An 18,965-nucleotide genomic window follows, 5' to 3' on the forward strand; every position below is an offset into this window, starting at 1 on the left:
CGTGTCGTACTGTCCGTATATCTGCTGTGTGACGTCCTGCAGACATAGAACGGAGGGGAGACGTCTTCACGTATCGTAATGTCCGTATATCTGCTGTGTGACGTCCTGCAGACATAGAACAGACGTCTTCACGTGTCGTACTGTCCGTATATCTGCTGTGTGACGTCCTGCAGACATAGAACGGAGAGGAGACGTCTTCACGTGTCGTACTGTCCGTATATCTGCTGTGTGACGTCCTGCAGACATAGAACGGAGGGGAGACGTCTTCACGTGTCGTACTGTCCGTATATCTGCTGTGTGACGTCCTGCAGACATAGAACGGAGAGGAGACGTCTTCACGTATCGTACTGTCCGTATATCTGCTGTGTGACGTCCTGCAGACATAGAACGGAGGGGAGACGTCTTCACGTGTCGTACTGTCCGTATATCTGCTGTGTGACGTCCTGCAGACATAGAACAGACGTCTTCACGTGTCGTACTGTCCGTATATCTGCTGTGTGACGTCCTGCAGACATAGAACGGAGAGGAGACGTCTTCACGTGTCGTCCTGTCCGTATATCTGCTGTGTGACGTCCTGCAGACATAGAACAGACGTCTTCACGTGTCGTACTGTCCGTATATCTGCTGTGTGACGTCCTGCAGACATAGAACAGTCGTCTTCACGTGTCGTACTGTCCGTATATCTGCTGTGTGACGTCCTGCAGACATAGAACGGAGAGGAGACGTCTTCACGTGTCGTACTGTCCGTATATCTGCTGTGTGACGTCCTGCAGACATAGAACGGAGGGGAGACGTCTTCACGTGTCGTAATGTCCGTATATCTGCTGTGTGACGTCCTGCAGACAGAACGGAGGGGAGACGTCTTCACGTGTCGTACTGTCCGTATATCTGCTGTGTGACGTCCTGCAGACATAGAACGGAGAGGAGACGTCTTCACGTATCGTACTGTCCGTATATCTGCTGTGTGACGTCCTGCAGACATAGAACGGAGGGGAGACGTCTTCACGTGTCGTAATGTCCGTATATCTGCTGTGTGACGTCCTGCAGACATAGAACAGACGTCTTCACGTGTCGTACTGTCCGTATATCTGCTGTGTGACGTCCTGCAGACATAGAACGGAGAGGAGACGTCTTCACGTGTCGTCCTGTCCGTATATCTGCTGTGTGACGTCCTGCAGACATAGAACAGACGTCTTCACGTGTCGTACTGTCCGTATATCTGCTGTGTGACGTCCTGCAGACATAGAACAGTCGTCTTCACGTGTCGTACTGTCCGTATATCTGCTGTGTGACGTCCTGCAGACATAGAACAGAGGGGAGACGTCTTCACGTGTCGTACTGTCCGTATATCTGCTGTGTGACGTCCTGCAGACATAGAACAGACGTCTTCACGTATCGTAATGTCCGTATATCTGCTGTGTGACGTCCTGCAGACATAGAACGGAGAGGAGACGTCTTCACGTGTCGTACTGTCCGTATATCTGCTGTGTGACGTCCTGCAGACATAGAACGGAGGGGAGACGTCTTCACGTATCGTAATGTCCGTATATCTGCTGTGTGACGTCCTGCAGACATAGAACAGACGTCTTCACGTGTCGTACTGTCCGTATATCTGCTGTGTGACGTCCTGCAGACATAGAACGGAGAGGAGACGTCTTCACGTGTCGTACTGTCCGTATATCTGCTGTGTGACGTCCTGCAGACATAGAACAGTCGTCTTCACGTGTCGTACTGTCCGTATATCTGCTGTGTGACGTCCTGCAGACATAGAACGGAGGGGAGACGTCTTCACGTGTCGTACTGTCCGTATATCTGCTGTGTGACGTCCTGCAGACATAGAATGGAGGGGAGACGTCTTCACGTGTCGTACTGTCCGTATATCTGCTGTGTGAAGTCCTGCAGACATAGAACGGAGAGGAGACGTCTTCACGTGTCGTACTGTCCGTATATCTGCTGTGTGACGTCCTGCAGACATAGAACGGAGGGGAGACGTCTTCACGTGTCGTACTGTCCGTATATCTGCTGTGTGACGTCCTGCAGACATAGAACGGAGAGGAGACGTCTTCACGTGTCGTACTGTCTGTATATCTGCTGTGTGACGTCCTGCAGACATAGAACGGAGGGGAGACGTCTTCACGTGTCGTTCTGCCCGTATATCTGCTGTGTGACGTCCTGCAGACAGAACGGAGGGGAGACGTCTTCACGTATCGTAATGTCCGTATATCTGCTGTGTGACGTCCTGCAGACATAGAACGGAGGGGAGACGTCTTCACGTGTTGTACTGTCTGTATATCTGCTGTGTGACGTCCTGCAGACATAGAACGGAGAGGAGACGTCTTCACGTGTCGTACTGTCCGTATATCTGCTGTGTGACGTCCTGCAGACATAGAACAGACGTCTTCACGTGTCGTACTGTCCGTATATCTGCTGTGTGACGTCCTGCAGACATAGAACGGAGAGGAGACGTCTTCACGTGTCGTACTGTCCGTATATCTGCTGTGTGACGTCCTGCAGACATAGAACGGAGAGGAGACGTCTTCACGTGTCGTACTGTCTGTATATCTGCTGTGTGAAGTCCTGCAGACATAGAACGGAGGGGAGACGTCTTCACGTGTCGTTCTGCCCGTATATCTGCTGTGTGACGTCCTGCAGACAGAACGGAGGGGAGACGTCTTCACGTGTCGTACTGTCCGTATATCTGCTGTGTGACGTCCTGCAGACATAGAACGGAGAGGAGACGTCTTCACGTGTCGTACTGTCTGTATATCTGCTGTGTAACGTCCTGCAGACATAGAACGGAGGGGAGACGTCTTCACGTGTCGTACTGTCCGTATATCTGCTGTGTAACGTCCTGCAGACATAGAACGGAGGGGAGACGTCTTCACGTGTCGTACTGTCCGTATATCTGCTGTGTGACGTCCTGCAGACATAGAACGGAGGGGAGACGTCTTCACGTGTCGTACTGTCTGTATATCTGCTGTGTGACGTCCTGCAGACATAGAACGGAGAGGAGATGTCTTCACGTGTCGTACTGTCCGTATATCTGCTGTGTGACGTCCTGCAGACATAGAACGGAGAGGAGACGTCTTCACGTGTCGTACTGTCCGTATATCTGCTGTGTGACGTCCTGCAGACATAGAACGGAGGGGAGACGTCTTCACGTGTCGTACTGTCCGTATATCTGTTGTGTGACGTCCTGCAGACATAGAACGGAGGGGAGACGTCTTCACGTGTCGTACTGTCCGTATATCTGCTGTGTGACGTCCTGCAGACATAGAACGGAGGGGAGACGTCTTCACGTGTCGTACTGTCCGTATATCTGCTGTGTGACGTCCTGCAGACATAGAACGGAGGGGAGACGTCTTCACGTGTCGTACTGTCCGTATATCTGCTGTGTGACGTCCTGCAGACATAGAACGGAGGGGAGACGTCTTCACGTGTCGTACTGTCCGTATATCTGCTGTGTGACGTCCTGCAGACATAGAACAGACGTCTTCACGTATCGTAATGTCCGTATACAGTGGGGGAAATAATTATTTGACCCCTCACTGATTTTGTAAGTTTGTCCAATGACAAAGAAATGAAAAGTCTCAGAACAGTATCATTTCAATGGTAGGTTTATTGTAACAGTGGCAGATAGCACATCAAAAGGAAAATCGAAAAAATAACTTTAAATAAAAGATAGCAACTGATTTGCATTTCATTGAGTGAAATAAGTATTTGAACCCTCTAACAAAAAAAGACTTAATACTTGGTGGAAAAACCCTTGTTTGCAAGCACAGAGGTCAAACGTTTCTTGTAATTGATGACCAAGTTTGCGCACATTTTAGGAGGAATGTTGGTCCACTCCTCTTTGCAGATCATCTCTAAATCCCTAAGGTTTCGAGGCTGTCTCTGTGCAACTCTGAGCTTGAGCTCCCTCCATAGGTTTTCGATTGGATTAAGGTCCGGAGACTGACTAGGCCACTCCATGACCTTAATGTGCTTCTTCTTGAGCCACTCCTTTGTTGCCTTTGCTGTATGTTTTGGGTCATTGTCGTGCTGGAACACCCATCCACGACCCATTTTCAGTTTCCTGGCAGAGGGAAGGAGGTTGTCGCTCAGGATTTCACGATACATGGCTCCGTCCATTTTCCCGTTTATGCGAATAAGTTGTCCTGTGCCCTTAGCAGAAAAACACCCCCAAAGCAAAATGTTTCCACCCCCATGCTTGACGGTGGGGACGGTGTTTTGGGGGTCATAGGCAGCATTTTTCTTCCTCCAAACACAGCGAGTTGAGTTAATGCCAAAGAGCTCTATTTTGGTCTCATCAGACCACAGCACCTTCTCCCAGTCACTCTCTGAATCATTCAGGTGTTCATTGGCAAACTTCAGACGGGCCTGCACATGTGCCTTCCTGAGCAGGGGGACCTTGCGAGCCCTGCAGGATTTTAATCCATTGCGGTGTAATGTGTTTCCAATGGTTTTCTTGGTGACTGTGGTCCCTGCTAATGAGGTCATTAACTAACTCCTCCCGTGTAGTTCTAGGATGCTTTTTCACCTTTCTCAGAACCATTGACACCCCACGAGGTGAGATCTTGCGTGGAGCCCCAGAGCGAGGTCGATTGATGGTCATTTTGTGCTCCTTCCATTTTCGAACAATCGCACCAACAGTTGTCACCTTCTCTCCCAGCTTCTTGCTAATGGTTTTGTAGCCCATTCCAGCCTTGTGCAGGTCTACAATTTTGTCTCTGACATCCTTGGACAGCTCTTTGGTCTTTCCCATGTTGGAGAGTTTGGAGTCTGCTTGATTGATTGATTCTGTGGACAGGTGTCTTTTATACAGGTGACTAGTTAAGACAGGTGTCCTTAATGAGGGTGACTAATTGAGTAGAAGTGTCTAACCACTCTGTGGGAGCCAGAACTCTTAATGGTTGGTAGGGGTTCAAATACTTATTTCACTCAATGAAATGCAAATCAGTTGCTATCTTTTATTTAAAGTTATTTTTTCGATTTTCCTTTTGATGTGCTATCTGCCACTGTTACAATAAACCTACCATTGAAATGATACTGTTCTGAGACTTTTCATTTCTTTGTCATTGGACAAACTTACAAAATCAGTGAGGGGTCAAATAATTATTTCCCCCACTGTATCTGCTGTGTGACGTCCTGCAGACATAGAACGGAGAGGAGATGTCTTCACGTGTCGTACTGTCCGTATATCTGCTGTGTGACGTCCTGCAGACATAGAACGGAGTGGAGACGTCTTCACGTGTCGTACTGTCCGTATATCTGCTGTGTGAAGTCCTGCAGACATAGAACGGAGTGGAGACGTCTTCACGTGTCGTACTGTCCGTATATCTGCTGTGTGACGTCCTGCAGACATAGAACGGAGAGGAGATGTCTTCACGTGTCGTACTGTCCGTATATCTGCTGTGTGACGTCCTGCAGACATAGAACGGAGTGGAGACGTCTTCACGTGTCGTACTGTCCGTATATCTGCTGTGTGACGTCCTGCAGACATAGAACGGAGGGGAGACGTCTTCACGTGTCGTACTGTCCGTATATCTGCTGTGTGACGTCCTGCAGACATAGAACGGAGAGGAGACGTCTTCACGTGTCGTACTGTCCGTATATCTGCTGTGTGACGTCCTGCAGACATAGAACGGAGGGGAGACGTCTTCACGTATCGTACTGTCCGTATATCTGCTGTGTGACGTCCTGCAGACATAGAACGGAGAGGAGACGTCTTCACGTGTCGTACTGTCCGTATATCTGCTGTGTGACGTCCTGCAGACATAGAACGGAGAGGAGACGTCTTCACGTGTCGTACTGTCCGTATATCTGCTGTGTGACGTCCTGCAGACATAGAACGGAGGGGAGACGTCTTCACGTATCGTACTGTCCGTATATCTGCTGTGTGACGTCCTGCAGACATAGAACGGAGGGGAGACGTCTTCACGTGTCGTACTGTCTGTATATCTGCTGTGTGACGTCCTGCAGACATAGAACGGAGAGGAGACGTCTTCACGTGTCGTACTGTCCGTATATCTGCTGTGTGACGTCCTGCAGACATAGAACGGAGGGGAGACGTCTTCACGTGTCGTACTGTCCGTATATCTGCTGTGTGACGTCCTGCAGACATAGAACAGACGTCTTCACGTGTCGTACTGTCCGTATATCTGCTGTGTGACGTCCTGCAGACATAGAACGGAGGGGAGACGTCTTCACGTATCGTACTGTCCGTATGTCTGCTGTGTGACGTCCTGCAGACATAGAACGGAGAGGAGACGTCTTCACGTATCGTAATGTCCGTATATCTGCTGTGTGACGTCCTGCAGACATAGAACGGAGAGGAGACGTCTTCACGTGTCGTACTCTCCGTATATCTGCTGTGTGACGTCCTGCAGACATAGAACGGAGAGGAGACGTCTTCACGTGTCGTAATGTCCGTATATCTGCTGTGTGACGTCCTGCAGACATAGAACGGAGAGGAGACGTCTTCACGTGTCGTACTCTCCGTATATCTGCTGTGTGACGTCCTGCAGACATAGAACGGAGAGGAGACGTCTTCACGTGTCGTACTGTCTGTATATCTGCTGTGTGACGTCCTGCAGACATAGAACGGAGGGGAGACGTCTTCACGTGTCGTACTGTCCGTATATCTGCTGTGTGACGTCCTGCAGACATAGAACGGAGAGGAGACGTCTTGAGGCTGATTCCTTCATCTTCCTGCTGACTGCTAGAGATGAGTGAATTTTTCAAAAATTTTATTTGGATGTTTTGCTGTATTTCACAAAAAGATTTGGTCTGAATTTATATGTGATGAATCGTGTTGTTAAATGTCTATTTCCTGTCTGCAGAGAGCCTGTATAGCGGTGTAGAACACGGTGCCTGTATAGCAGTGTAGAACACTGTGCCTGTATAGCGGTGTAGAACACTGTGCCTGTATAGCGGTGTAGAACACTGTGCCTGTATAGCGGTGTAGAACACTGGCCTGTATAGCGGTGTAGAACACTGTGCCTGTATAGCGGTGTAGAACACTGTGCCTGTATAGCGGTGTAGAACACTTTGCCTGTATAGCGGTGTAGTACACTGTGCCTGTATAGCGGTGTAGAACGCTGTGCCTGTATAGTGGTGTAGAACACTGTGCCTGTGTAGCGGTGTAGAACACTGTGCCTGTATAGCGGTGTAGAACACTGTGCCTGTATAGCGGTGTAGAGCACTGTGCCTGTATAGTGGTGTAGAACACTGTGCCTGTATAATGGTGTAGAACACAGTGCCTGTATAGCGGTGTAGAACACTGTGCCTGTATAGCGGTGTAGTACACTGTGCCTGTATAGTGGTGTAGAACACTGTGCCTGTATAGCGGTGTAGAACACTGTGCCTGTATAGGGGTGTAGAACACTGTGCCTGTATAGGGGTGTAGAACACTGTGCCTGTATAGTGGTGTAGAACACTGTGCCTGTATAGTGGTGTAGAACACTGTGCCTGTATAGTGGTGTAGAACACTGTGCCTGTATAGTGGTGTAGAACACTGTGCCTGTATAATGGTGTAGAACACAGTGCCTGTATAGCGGTGTAGAACACTTTGCCTGTATAGCGGTGTAGTACACTGTGCCTGTATAGTGGTGTAGAACACTGTGCCTGTATAGCGGTGTAGAACACTGTGCCTGTATAGGGGTGTAGAACACTGTGCCTGTATAGGGGTGTAGAACACTGTGCCTGTATAGCGGTGTAGAACACTGTGCCTGTATAGCGGTGTAGAACACTGTGCCTGTATAGCGGTGTAGAACACTGTGCCTGTATAGCGGTGTAATACACTGTGCCTGTATAGTGGTGTAGAACACTGTGCCTGTATAGTGGTGTAGAACACTGTGCCTGTATAGTGGTGTAGAACACTGTGCCTGTATAGCGGTGTAGAACACTGTGCCTGTATAGCGGTGTAGAACACTGTGCCTGTATAGCGGTGTAGAACACTGTGCCTGTATAGCGGTGTAGAACACTGTGCCTGTATAGTGGTGTAGAACACTGTGCCTGTATAGTGGTGTAGAACACTGTGCCTGTATAGCGGTGTAGAACACTGTGCCTGTATAGCGGTGTAGAACACTGTGCCTGTATAGTGGTGTAGAACACTGTGCCTGTATAGTGGTGTAAAACACTGTGCCTGTATAGTGGTGTAGAGCACTGTGCCTGTATGGCGGTGTAGAACACGGTGCCTGTATAGCGGTGTAGAGCACTGTGCCTGTATAGCGGTGTAGAACACTGTGCCTGTATAGTGGTGTAGAACACTGTGCCTGTATAGTGGTGTAGAGCACTGTGCCTGTATAGTGGTGTAGAACACTGTGCCTGTATAGTGGTGTAGAACACTGTGCCTGTATAGCGGTGTAGAACACTGTGCCTGTATAGCGGTGTAGAACACTGTGCCTGTATAGCGGTGTAGAACACTGTGCCTGTATAGCGGTGTAGAACACTGTGCCTGTATAGCGGTGTAGAACACTGTGCCTGTATAGCGGTGTAGAACACTGTGCCTGTATAGCGGTGTAGAACACTGTGCCTGTATAGCGGTGTAGAACACTGTGCCTGTATAGCGGTGTAGAACACTGTGCCTGTATAGCGGTGTAGAGCACTGTGCCTGTATGGCGGTGTAGAACATTGTGCCTGTATGGCGGTGTAGAACACTGTGCCTGTATGGCGGTGTAGAACACTGTGCCTGTATGGCGGTGTAGAACACTGTGCCTGTATGGCGGTGTAGAACACTGTGCCTGTATGGCGGTGTAGAACACTGTGCCTGTATGGCGGTGTAGAACACTGTGCCTGTATGGCGGTGTAGAACACTGTGCCTGTATGGCGGTGTAGAACACTGTGCCTGTATGGCGGTGTAGAACACTGTGCCTGTATAGCGGTGTAGAACACGGTGCCTGTATAGCGGTGTAGAACACTGTGCCTGTATAGCGGTGTAGAACACTGTGCCTGTATAGCGGTGTAGAACACTGTGCCTGTATAGCGGTGTAGAACACTGTGCCTGTATAGCGGTGTAGAACACTTTGCCTGTATAGCGGTGTAGTACACTGTGCCTGTATAGCGGTGTAGAACGCTGTGCCTGTGTAGTGGTGTAGAACACTGTGCCTGTGTAGCGGTGTAGAACACTGTGCCTGTATAGCGGTGTAGAACACTGTGCCTGTATAGCGGTGTAGAGCACTGTGCCTGTATAGTGGTGTAGAACACTGTGCCTGTATAATGGTGTAGAACACAGTGCCTGTATAGCGGTGTAGAACACTGTGCCTGTATAGCGGTGTAGTACACTGTGCCTGTATAGTGGTGTAGAACACTGTGCCTGTATAGCGGTGTAGAACACTGTGCCTGTATAGGGGTGTAGAACACTGTGCCTGTATAGTGGTGTAGAACACTGTGCCTGTATAGTGGTGTAGAACACTGTGCCTGTATAGTGGTGTAGAACACTGTGCCTGTATAGTGGTGTAGAACACTGTGCCTGTATAATGGTGTAGAACACAGTGCCTGTATAGCGGTGTAGAACACTTTGCCTGTATAGCGGTGTAGTACACTGTGCCTGTATAGTGGTGTAGAACACTGTGCCTGTATAGCGGTGTAGAACACTGTGCCTGTATAGGGGTGTAGAACACTGTGCCTGTATAGGGGTGTAGAACACTGTGCCTGTATAGCGGTGTAGAACACTGTGCCTGTATAGCGGTGTAGAACACTGTGCCTGTATAGCGGTGTAGAACACTGTGCCTGTATAGCGGTGTAATACACTGTGCCTGTATAGTGGTGTAGAACACTGTGCCTGTATAGTGGTGTAGAACACTGTGCCTGTATAGTGGTGTAGAACACTGTGCCTGTATAGCGGTGTAGAACACTGTGCCTGTATAGCGGTGTAGAACACTGTGCCTGTATAGCGGTGTAGAACACTGTGCCTGTATAGCGGTGTAGAACACTGTGCCTGTATAGTGGTGTAGAACACTGTGCCTGTATAGTGGTGTAGAACACTGTGCCTGTATAGCGGTGTAGAACACTGTGCCTGTATAGCGGTGTAGAACACTGTGCCTGTATAGTGGTGTAGAACACTGTGCCTGTATAGTGGTGTAAAACACTGTGCCTGTATAGTGGTGTAGAGCACTGTGCCTGTATGGCGGTGTAGAACACGGTGCCTGTATAGCGGTGTAGAGCACTGTGCCTGTATAGCGGTGTAGAACACTGTGCCTGTATAGTGGTGTAGAACACTGTGCCTGTATAGTGGTGTAGAGCACTGTGCCTGTATAGTGGTGTAGAACACTGTGCCTGTATAGTGGTGTAGAACACTGTGCCTGTATAGCGGTGTAGAACACTGTGCCTGTATAGCGGTGTAGAACACTGTGCCTGTATAGCGGTGTAGAACACTGTGCCTGTATAGCGGTGTAGAACACTGTGCCTGTATAGCGGTGTAGAACACTGTGCCTGTATAGCGGTGTAGAACACTGTGCCTGTATAGCGGTGTAGAACACTGTGCCTGTATAGCGGTGTAGAACACTGTGCCTGTATAGCGGTGTAGAACACTGTGCCTGTATAGCGGTGTAGAGCACTGTGCCTGTATAGCGGTGTAGAACATTGTGCCTGTATGGCGGTGTAGAACACTGTGCCTGTATGGCGGTGTAGAACACTGTGCCTGTATGGCGGTGTAGAACACTGTGCCTGTATGGCGGTGTAGAACACTGTGCCTGTATGGCGGTGTAGAACACTGTGCCTGTATGGCGGTGTAGAACACTGTGCCTGTATGGCGGTGTAGAACACTGTGCCTGTATGGCGGTGTAGAACACTGTGCCTGTATGGCGGTGTAGAACACGGTGCCTGTATGGCGGTGTAGAACACGGTGCCTGTATAGCGGTGTAGAACACTGTGCCTTGCAGTAACACTCATAGGGAGTCTGCTGTGGCAGTGTAATAATACTGTGAGTCCGTATGACATGCAGATGACAGGCGTCGCTCTTACAATCACTGCACACCTCACTTATTGGGGCAGTCACAGGGCCAAAACTGACCAAATAACTCCAGTGTGAACTCAGCCTTACAGGTCGATGTTAGCGCCAAGAAGAAGCGCGCTCCTTTTACACCGCCGTCAGCTGATTCCACATAGATGTCTACAGAACCTGTTCTATTAACCCCTTATACAAGTAGAGCCCCCGACAGAGTGGAGAGGTTGGGAACAGCATGAGGAGTCAGCAGAGTGGCCCAGCTCCAGCGTGGAGAGGTGGGAACAGCATGAGGAGTCAGCAGAGTGGCCCAGCTCCAGCGTGGAGAGGTGGGAACAGCATGAGGAGTCAGCAGAGTGGCCCAGCTCCAGCGTGGAGAGGTGGGAACAGCATGAGGAGTCAGCAGAGTGGCCCAGCGACAGCGTGGAGAGGGTGGGAATTGCCCCTCAACTCCCCCAGAATTAAATTATTGGTGGCAGTGGCCACAGGGTCCCCTCCTCCTCATTGGTGGCAGTGGCCACAGGGTCCCCTCTTTCTCATTGGTGGCAGTGGCAGCTTCTGATCGGAGCCCCAGCAGTGTAATCCTGGGTCTCCGATCGGTTACCATGGCAGCCAGGACGCTACTGAAGCCCTCCATAGTCAGCCCCCTGCTGCTGTGTGCACTATGCAGAGTGTGAGTTCCTGGTCACTATCATAGAGCTCTATCAGGGTATCTCGCCCCTAAGGGCAATAGTTATTAAATAAAAAAAACACCAAAATATTAAGTATAAATCGCCCCCTCTCCCAGTTTTACATATATAATATATAAACAATAAATAAACCTATTGCCACCTCTGAAAAGTCCAAACTTTTAAAATATAAAAAAAATATCTTCTATGAACAATTCGCCATTTTTTAGTCACCTTGTTTCCCCCCAAAAAATAGGATCGGACTGTTCAATTATGGGCCGGACGTTCCAGAAAATGCGGAATGCATCCGGCTTTTTTGGTTTTGTTTTATTTTTTTTCGTGTGGTATCGAGTACATTTTTATGGTATCGACGGTTTCCTTTATCTTCCTGCTGACGGCTTCCTTTATCTTCCTGCTGACGGCTTCCTTTATCTTCCTGCTGACGGCTTCCTTTATCTCCCTGCTGACGGCTTCCTTTATCTCCCTGCTGACGGCTTCCTTTATCTTCCTGCTGACGGCTTCCTTTATCTTGCTGCTGACGGCTTCCTTTATCTCCCTGCTGACGGCTTCCTTTATCTTCCTGCTGACATGGTACCCACTCGAACAAGCAGCGGGCACCAAAGCCATAAGGCCGATCAGACATTTTCCCCCTCAGAGGCCGCGCCCCCGCTCCGGAAACAGAGTTCCCCGGCTGAGATGAGGGAACCTGTTACAGTGCACTAATACCCCGAAGCCTCAAGCAGGCTTTAGCGGCTATTAGTGGAATATACCAATACAGGCCACTAGTTGGCAGTGCTGTATTGTTATATTGAAAATGAAGTGTTCAATTATAGCTATATAGCCATCAATGAACACAATAGGCAATACAGTGATTGCCAGTTGTGACATAAATAAAAAAGTTCAAAAAAGTTTTTGAAAATAAAAGAAAAAAAAAATATATATATATATAAACGATGAAAAGAAGGGCAGCACTCCAATAGATAAAAAAATGAAAAACTTTATTTACCCATAAGGCTGTAGCGACGTTTCGGCTCTTACACAGGATCCTTCCTGTGTAAGAGCCGAAACGTCGCTACAGCCTTATGGGTAAATAAAGTTTTTCATTTTTTATCTATTGGAGTGCTGCCCTTCTTTTCATCGTTTATATTACATTGGATTGGCTTATATCCACATTGGGCTTTTTGCACCCTTCATCTACTTTTATCTGTGACGGTGCTGCCATCTCTTTTTTTTATTTATATTTATATATATATATATATATATATATTCAAATCATCCCTCCTTTCCTTAAAATAAAAATACTTTACCAATAAAAAATAAAATAAACATCATGGGCATCGCTGCGTGCAAAAATGCCCATACAAATAAAATATAACAATAATAATGTCGTATGGAAAATGGCGTAACGGGAATAAAAATAAAAACAGCCAATTCACCGTTTTTGGTCACTTCAACTCCCCAAGATTTTTTTTTTACAAAAAGTGATCAAAAAGTCACACACAATTCATAATGGTATCACTGAAAAGTACAGATCGCCCCGCAAAAAATGTGCCTTCACACCACTCCGTACACATAACTACAAAAAGTTATAGGGGTCGAAATATGGTGATAAAGAAAAAACAACTTTTTTTTCAAAAGCTTATATTTTTTTTTTCAGTATTGAAACACACAAAAAATTATACAAGTGTAGTATCACTGTAATCGTACTGACCCGGAGAATGAAGAGAACAGGTCAGTTTTATCTCATAGGGAACGCTGTAAAAACAAAACCCATAAAACTATATAAATGTGGTATCTCTGTAATCGTACTGACCGGAGAATGAGGAGAACAGGTCAGTTTTATCTCATAGGGAACGCTGTAAACACAAAACCCATAAAACTATATAAATGTGGTATCACTGTAATCGTACTGACCGGAGAATGAAGAGAACAGGTCAGTTTTATCTCATAGAGAACGCTGTAAACACAAAACCCATAAAACTATATAAATGTGGTATCTCTGTAATCGTACTGACCGGAGAATGAGGAGAACAGGTCAGTTTTATCTCATAGGGAACGCCGTAAATACAAAACCCATAAAACTATATAAATGTGGTATCACTGTAATCGTACTGACCGGAGAATGAAGAGAACAGGTCAGTTTTATCTAATAGGGAACGCTGTAAATACAAAACCCATAAAACTATATAAATGTGGTATCTCTGTAATCGTACTGACCGGAGAATGAGGAGAACAGGTCAGTTTTATCTCATAGGGAACGCCGTAAATACAAAACCCATAAAACTATATAAATGTGGTATCACTGTAATCGTACTGACCGGAGAATGAAGAGAACAGGTCAGTTTTATCTCATAGGGAACACTGTAAACACAAAACCCATAAAACTATATAAATGTGGTATCACTGTAATCGTACTGACCCAGAGAATGAAGAGAACAGGTCAGTTTTATCTCATAGAGAACACTGCAAATACAAAACCCATAAACTATATAAATGTGGTATCACTGTAATCGTACTGACCCGGAGAATGAAGAGAACAGGTCAGTTTTATCTCATAGGGAACGCTGTAAACACAAAACCCATAAAACTATATAAATGTGGTATCACTGTAATCGTACTGACCGGAGAATGAAGAGAACAGGTCAGTTTTATCTCATAGAGAACGCTGTAAACACAAAACCCATAAAACTATATAAATGTGGTATCTCTGTAATCGTACTGACCGGAGAATGAGGAGAACAGGTCAGTTTTATCTCATAGGGAACGCCGTAAATACAAAACCCATAAAACTATATAAATGTGGTATCACTGTAATCGTACTGACCGGAGAATGAAGAGAACAGGTCAGTTTTATCTAATAGGGAACGCTGTAAATACAAAACCCATAAAACTATATAAATGTGGTATCTCTGTAATCGTACTGACCGGAGAATGAGGAGAACAGGTCAGTTTTATCTCATAGGGAACGCCGTAAATACAAAACCCATAAAACTATATAAATGTGGTATCACTGTAATCGTACTGACCGGAGAATGAAGAGAACAGGTCAGTTTTATCTAATAGGGAACGCTGTAAATACAAAACCCATAAAACTATATAAATGTGGTATCACTGTAATCGTACTGACCTGGAGAATGAAGAGAACAGGTCAGTTTTATCTCATAGGGAACACTGTAAACACAAAACCCATAAAACTATATAAATGTGGTATCACTGTAATCGTACTGACCCAGAGAATGAAGAGAACAGGTCAGTTTTATCTCATAGAGAACACTGCAAATACAAAACCCATAAACTATATAAATGTGGTATCACTGTAATCGTACTGACCCGGAGAATGAAGAGAACAGGTCAGTTTTATCTCATAGGGAACGCTGTAAATACAAAACCCATAAAACTATATAAATGTGGTATCACTGTAATCGTACTGACCCGGAGAATGAAGAGAACAGGACAGTTTTATCTCATAGGGAACACTGTAAATACAAAACCCATAAAACTATATAAATGTGGTATCACTGTAATCGTACTGACCGGAGAATGAAGGGAACAGGTCAGTTTTATCTCATAGGGAACACTGTAAACACAAAACCCATAAAACTATATAAATGTGGTATCACTGTAATCGTACTGACCCGGAGAATGAAGAGAACAGGTCAGTTTTATCTCATAGAGAACACTGCAAATACAAAACCCATAAACTATATAAATGTGGTATCACTGTAATCGTACTGACCCGGAGAATGAAGAGAACAGGTCAGTTTTATCTCATAGGGAACGCTGTAAATACAAAACCCATAAAACTATATAAATGTGGTATCACTGTAATCGTACTGACCGGAGAATGAAGAGAACAGGTCAGTTTTATCTCATAGGGAACGCTGTAAATACAAAACCCATAAAACTATATAAATGTGGTATCACTGTAATCGTACTGACCCGGAGAATGAAGAGAACAGGACAGTTTTATCTCATAGGGAACACTGTAAACACAAAACCCATAAAACTATATAAATGTGGTATCACTGTAATCGTACTGACCGGAGAATGAAGGGAACAGGTCAGTTTTATCTCATATGGAACGCTGTAAAAACAAAACCTATAAAACTGTGGCAGAATTTTTTTTTTTTATAACACCACCCCATTTGGAATTTTTTTCACTCTTCCCACTACAATGTATGCAACCATAAATGGTGCCATTAGAAAGTACAACTTTTCACACAGAGAACAAGCCCTCACACAGTTATATAAATAGAAAAAAAAAAAAGTTATGATTTTGGTAAGACTGGTAGTAAAAAAACAAAAATTGAAAATTTCATGGTCATTAAGGGGTTAAAGAGCGAAGCAAGCAGCAGACACCCTCGCCTCATGTCCGTGACTGGTGGTAATGCGACCACATCATCTTAGAAGCTGGAAACTTGGAAGCGTGCACTTTAGGCTACATGCACACGACTGTATGTGTTTTGCGGTCTGCAAATAAAACGGATGACATCCGCTTTTTTTTTTTTGGAGGATCCGTTGTAACAATGCCTAAAATGGACAAGAATAGGACATGTTCTATTTTTTTTTGCAAGGCTACGGAACGGACATACTGATGCGGACAGCACACGGTGTGCTGTCCGCATTTTTTGTGGACCCATTGAAATGAATGGGTCTGCATCCTATCCGCAAAAAAACAAAACTGACACGGAAACAAACAACGTTCGTGTGCATGTAGCCTTAGGGTCCGCAAAGCCTCCCCCAGCAGAGATCAGGGAAGGCGTTCCTTGAAAGTAATCCTGAGCCTATACATTTTTCAATTGCTGACAATCCCAGACGCCTCTGCAGCATAGTCGGACCACGATTCTTAGCGGTACATCTGGCGCCTGCGCCATTTACAGACTTGATAAAGGGGTCCCACATACCCGAACCTGAAATAAAATCGCAATCATCGTAATACTCACGTCTGGTTATGTACTGCGCCTCTTACTATCAGCGATCAGTAAATCTGTGGCGGAATAGCTTTTTTTTTTTTATTGCACCCGATTTGGATTTTTTTCCTGCTTCCCACTACATTGTATGCAATATTAAATGGTGGCGTTAGAAAGTGCAACGTGTCCTGCCGGAACCAGCCAGAAAAATAAAAAAGTTATCGCTCCAGGAAGGCAGGGAGCGAAAAATGAAAACGCAGAAGTGGAAATGGAAGAGGTTGAGTTCTCCGCAGATGATATCGTTACCTTCAGAGACCGCCAGAGTGCGGGGGCCGGCGGCACGTGATGGCTATGGATCCAGTGCTGCTGGTAATAACACATCACTCGGATCACTTACCGTGGCGTATCCCGACGTTGTGCCTTCGCTCATCCCCTTCACGCCCATCCTCACTGGAGGTACAGCCGGTTGCGGAGACACTGAGGATGTGACTATAATGTACGCCACTTATTCGTTTTCCATCAGATTTGGATATTGGCTTTTTTACTGCATTCTTCATTTCCCCCCCGCAGGACTTCCCTGACCCCTTGTGGCCATTTGTCAGTACTGCGGGTCCTAATTGTGAGTACAGTGGTGGTATAGACTAGCCGGTGTCGTTGCTTCTAAATCGCCGTGTGACCGCCGGGCCTATTACACAGACATGACTTTACACTCTTTATACTGAGAGAAATATAGATTTGTTAAATGAAGTTTATTCCATTTTTCAGATATTTTGACAAAACCTAAAGACAGGGGCCCCTCGCTGACCGTACGGAGCCATAATCCTGCATCCACGGCTCCGGCACTTCCTTACTTATGCAGTGTTTATTTAGGGTCCGCAGGGGCAACACATGAGGCACGGTGGGCCGATGGTAGTTGATTTACTCATGTTTAGCGGAGCCTCCCTGGGCCGGTGTGCAGTGATGGGAAGGACGGCACCAGTTCCTTCGGGGCACTCTCTGTCCAGGAAATCCCGCCAGATGGTGTTCAAGGTGCCCTGAGTGGAATGGGTTTTTGTTAAGGTGCCTTGGCGGCAGGGTCCCTGGTGTTCGTGACGCCAGCACCTTAAGGTCCACACCTTGTGTGAAGTTCAATGGCAGCTTTACTTGAATAAACGTTTCTCCAAACGGGTTACAGACTTTATCTTGGTTCCAGCAGGTGTTAGTAGGCAAACTCGTCTCTGCTACATCTGTTGCTCTCTGGCTCTGCTGTGCTTCTTACTTTATGCTGCAACTTCTCTCTCTGTAGTCCGACTCTAGATGAATCCAGGGAACTTTTCCTTCGGCTGATGAGGCTCCAAGCGGTGGCCTTCATATCCAGCAGAGCTGAAGGTGCTCTAGCTGGCTTAGGCAGGACATGTCCAGCAGGGATGATGTGGACCTGCTTCCTCCCTTGGGAGGGGGTAAACTGCACTCCCTCCAACTAGTCTCCTCTTCTCCTTAGAATGGAAAGAAGGGTTCCATCCTCTACAGAGTAGCACTGCCATGTTTGCTGCCACCTCTGGTGAACCAGGCACATTACATCTGAACATAACCTTTACCTAATCACTTGCCTCAGAGTCATCAGCGCTGGTCATTTCTATGGTAAAGATGATGATCCATATAATATCTCAGCTGTAATCCTGGTAACAGGCTTGACCATGGGTTTCTTAAGATTGTCCTTTAGTAGGCAGGGCAGGTTCTTATATCTGTCTACACCAGGTCCGCACTCAGGTCCTGGAAGTGGATATAAAAAGTCTACACACCCCTGTTATAATGTCAGGTTTCTGTGATGTAAAAAAAATGAATAAATCATTTCAGAACTTCAGTCAGGAGAAGGGGACAGAAGAATTTCCAAGACATTAGATCTACCATGGAACACAGTGGAGACCGTCATCATCAAGTGGAGGAAATATGGCCCAACAGTGACCTCACCAAGAACTGGACGTCCCTCCAAAACTGATAAAAAGACGAGAAGAAAACTGGTCTGGGAGCGACCAAGAGGTCGACAGCAACATTAAAGGAGCTGCAGGAATATCTGGCCAGTCCTGGCCGTGTGGTCCATGTGACAACAATCTCCCGTATTCTTCATATGTCTGGGCTATGGGGTAGATGGACAAGACGAAAGCCTCTTACCAAGAGAAACATCCAAGTCAGGCTACATTCTGCAAAAACACATCTGAAGTCTCACAGAAGCATGTGGGGAAAGGTGTTATGGTCTGATGAAACCAAGGTGGAACTTTTTGGCCATAATTTCAAAAGATATGTTTTGTGTTTTTCCTCTCTGTTTCCAGCCATGGCGGCGTGCACCTGCGCATTGGGAGGTGCTCACTGACCCCCTATTCTTTGCAGATTTACAGCGCTGGAGATGTGGCGCTCCGGCGGGTCGTGCGCTCCTGATCAGCCTGTCTGCCCCATTGGCTGATT

The 18,965-nt window shown here is 46.6% G+C and overlaps 1 protein-coding gene across 1 annotated transcript in view; it reads right to left on the bottom strand.

Annotated features, from left to right (window-relative positions):
- The window catches only part of LOC121004295 (5E5 antigen-like), a 31,486-nt gene extending 19,246 nt beyond the window's left edge, over positions 1-12,240 (bottom strand). Inside the window, exon 1 of the mRNA XM_040436459.1 lies at positions 11,969-12,240. Coding sequence (XP_040292393.1) covers positions 11,969-12,240 — 272 coding nt within the window. The remainder of the gene's footprint in view (positions 1-11,968) is intronic.
- Between the last annotated feature and the right edge of the window lie 6,725 nt (positions 12,241-18,965).

Source organism: Bufo bufo, chromosome 6 (assembly GCF_905171765.1).
Source record: "Bufo bufo chromosome 6, aBufBuf1.1, whole genome shotgun sequence".
Taxonomy (NCBI): Eukaryota; Metazoa; Chordata; class Amphibia; order Anura; family Bufonidae; genus Bufo; species Bufo bufo.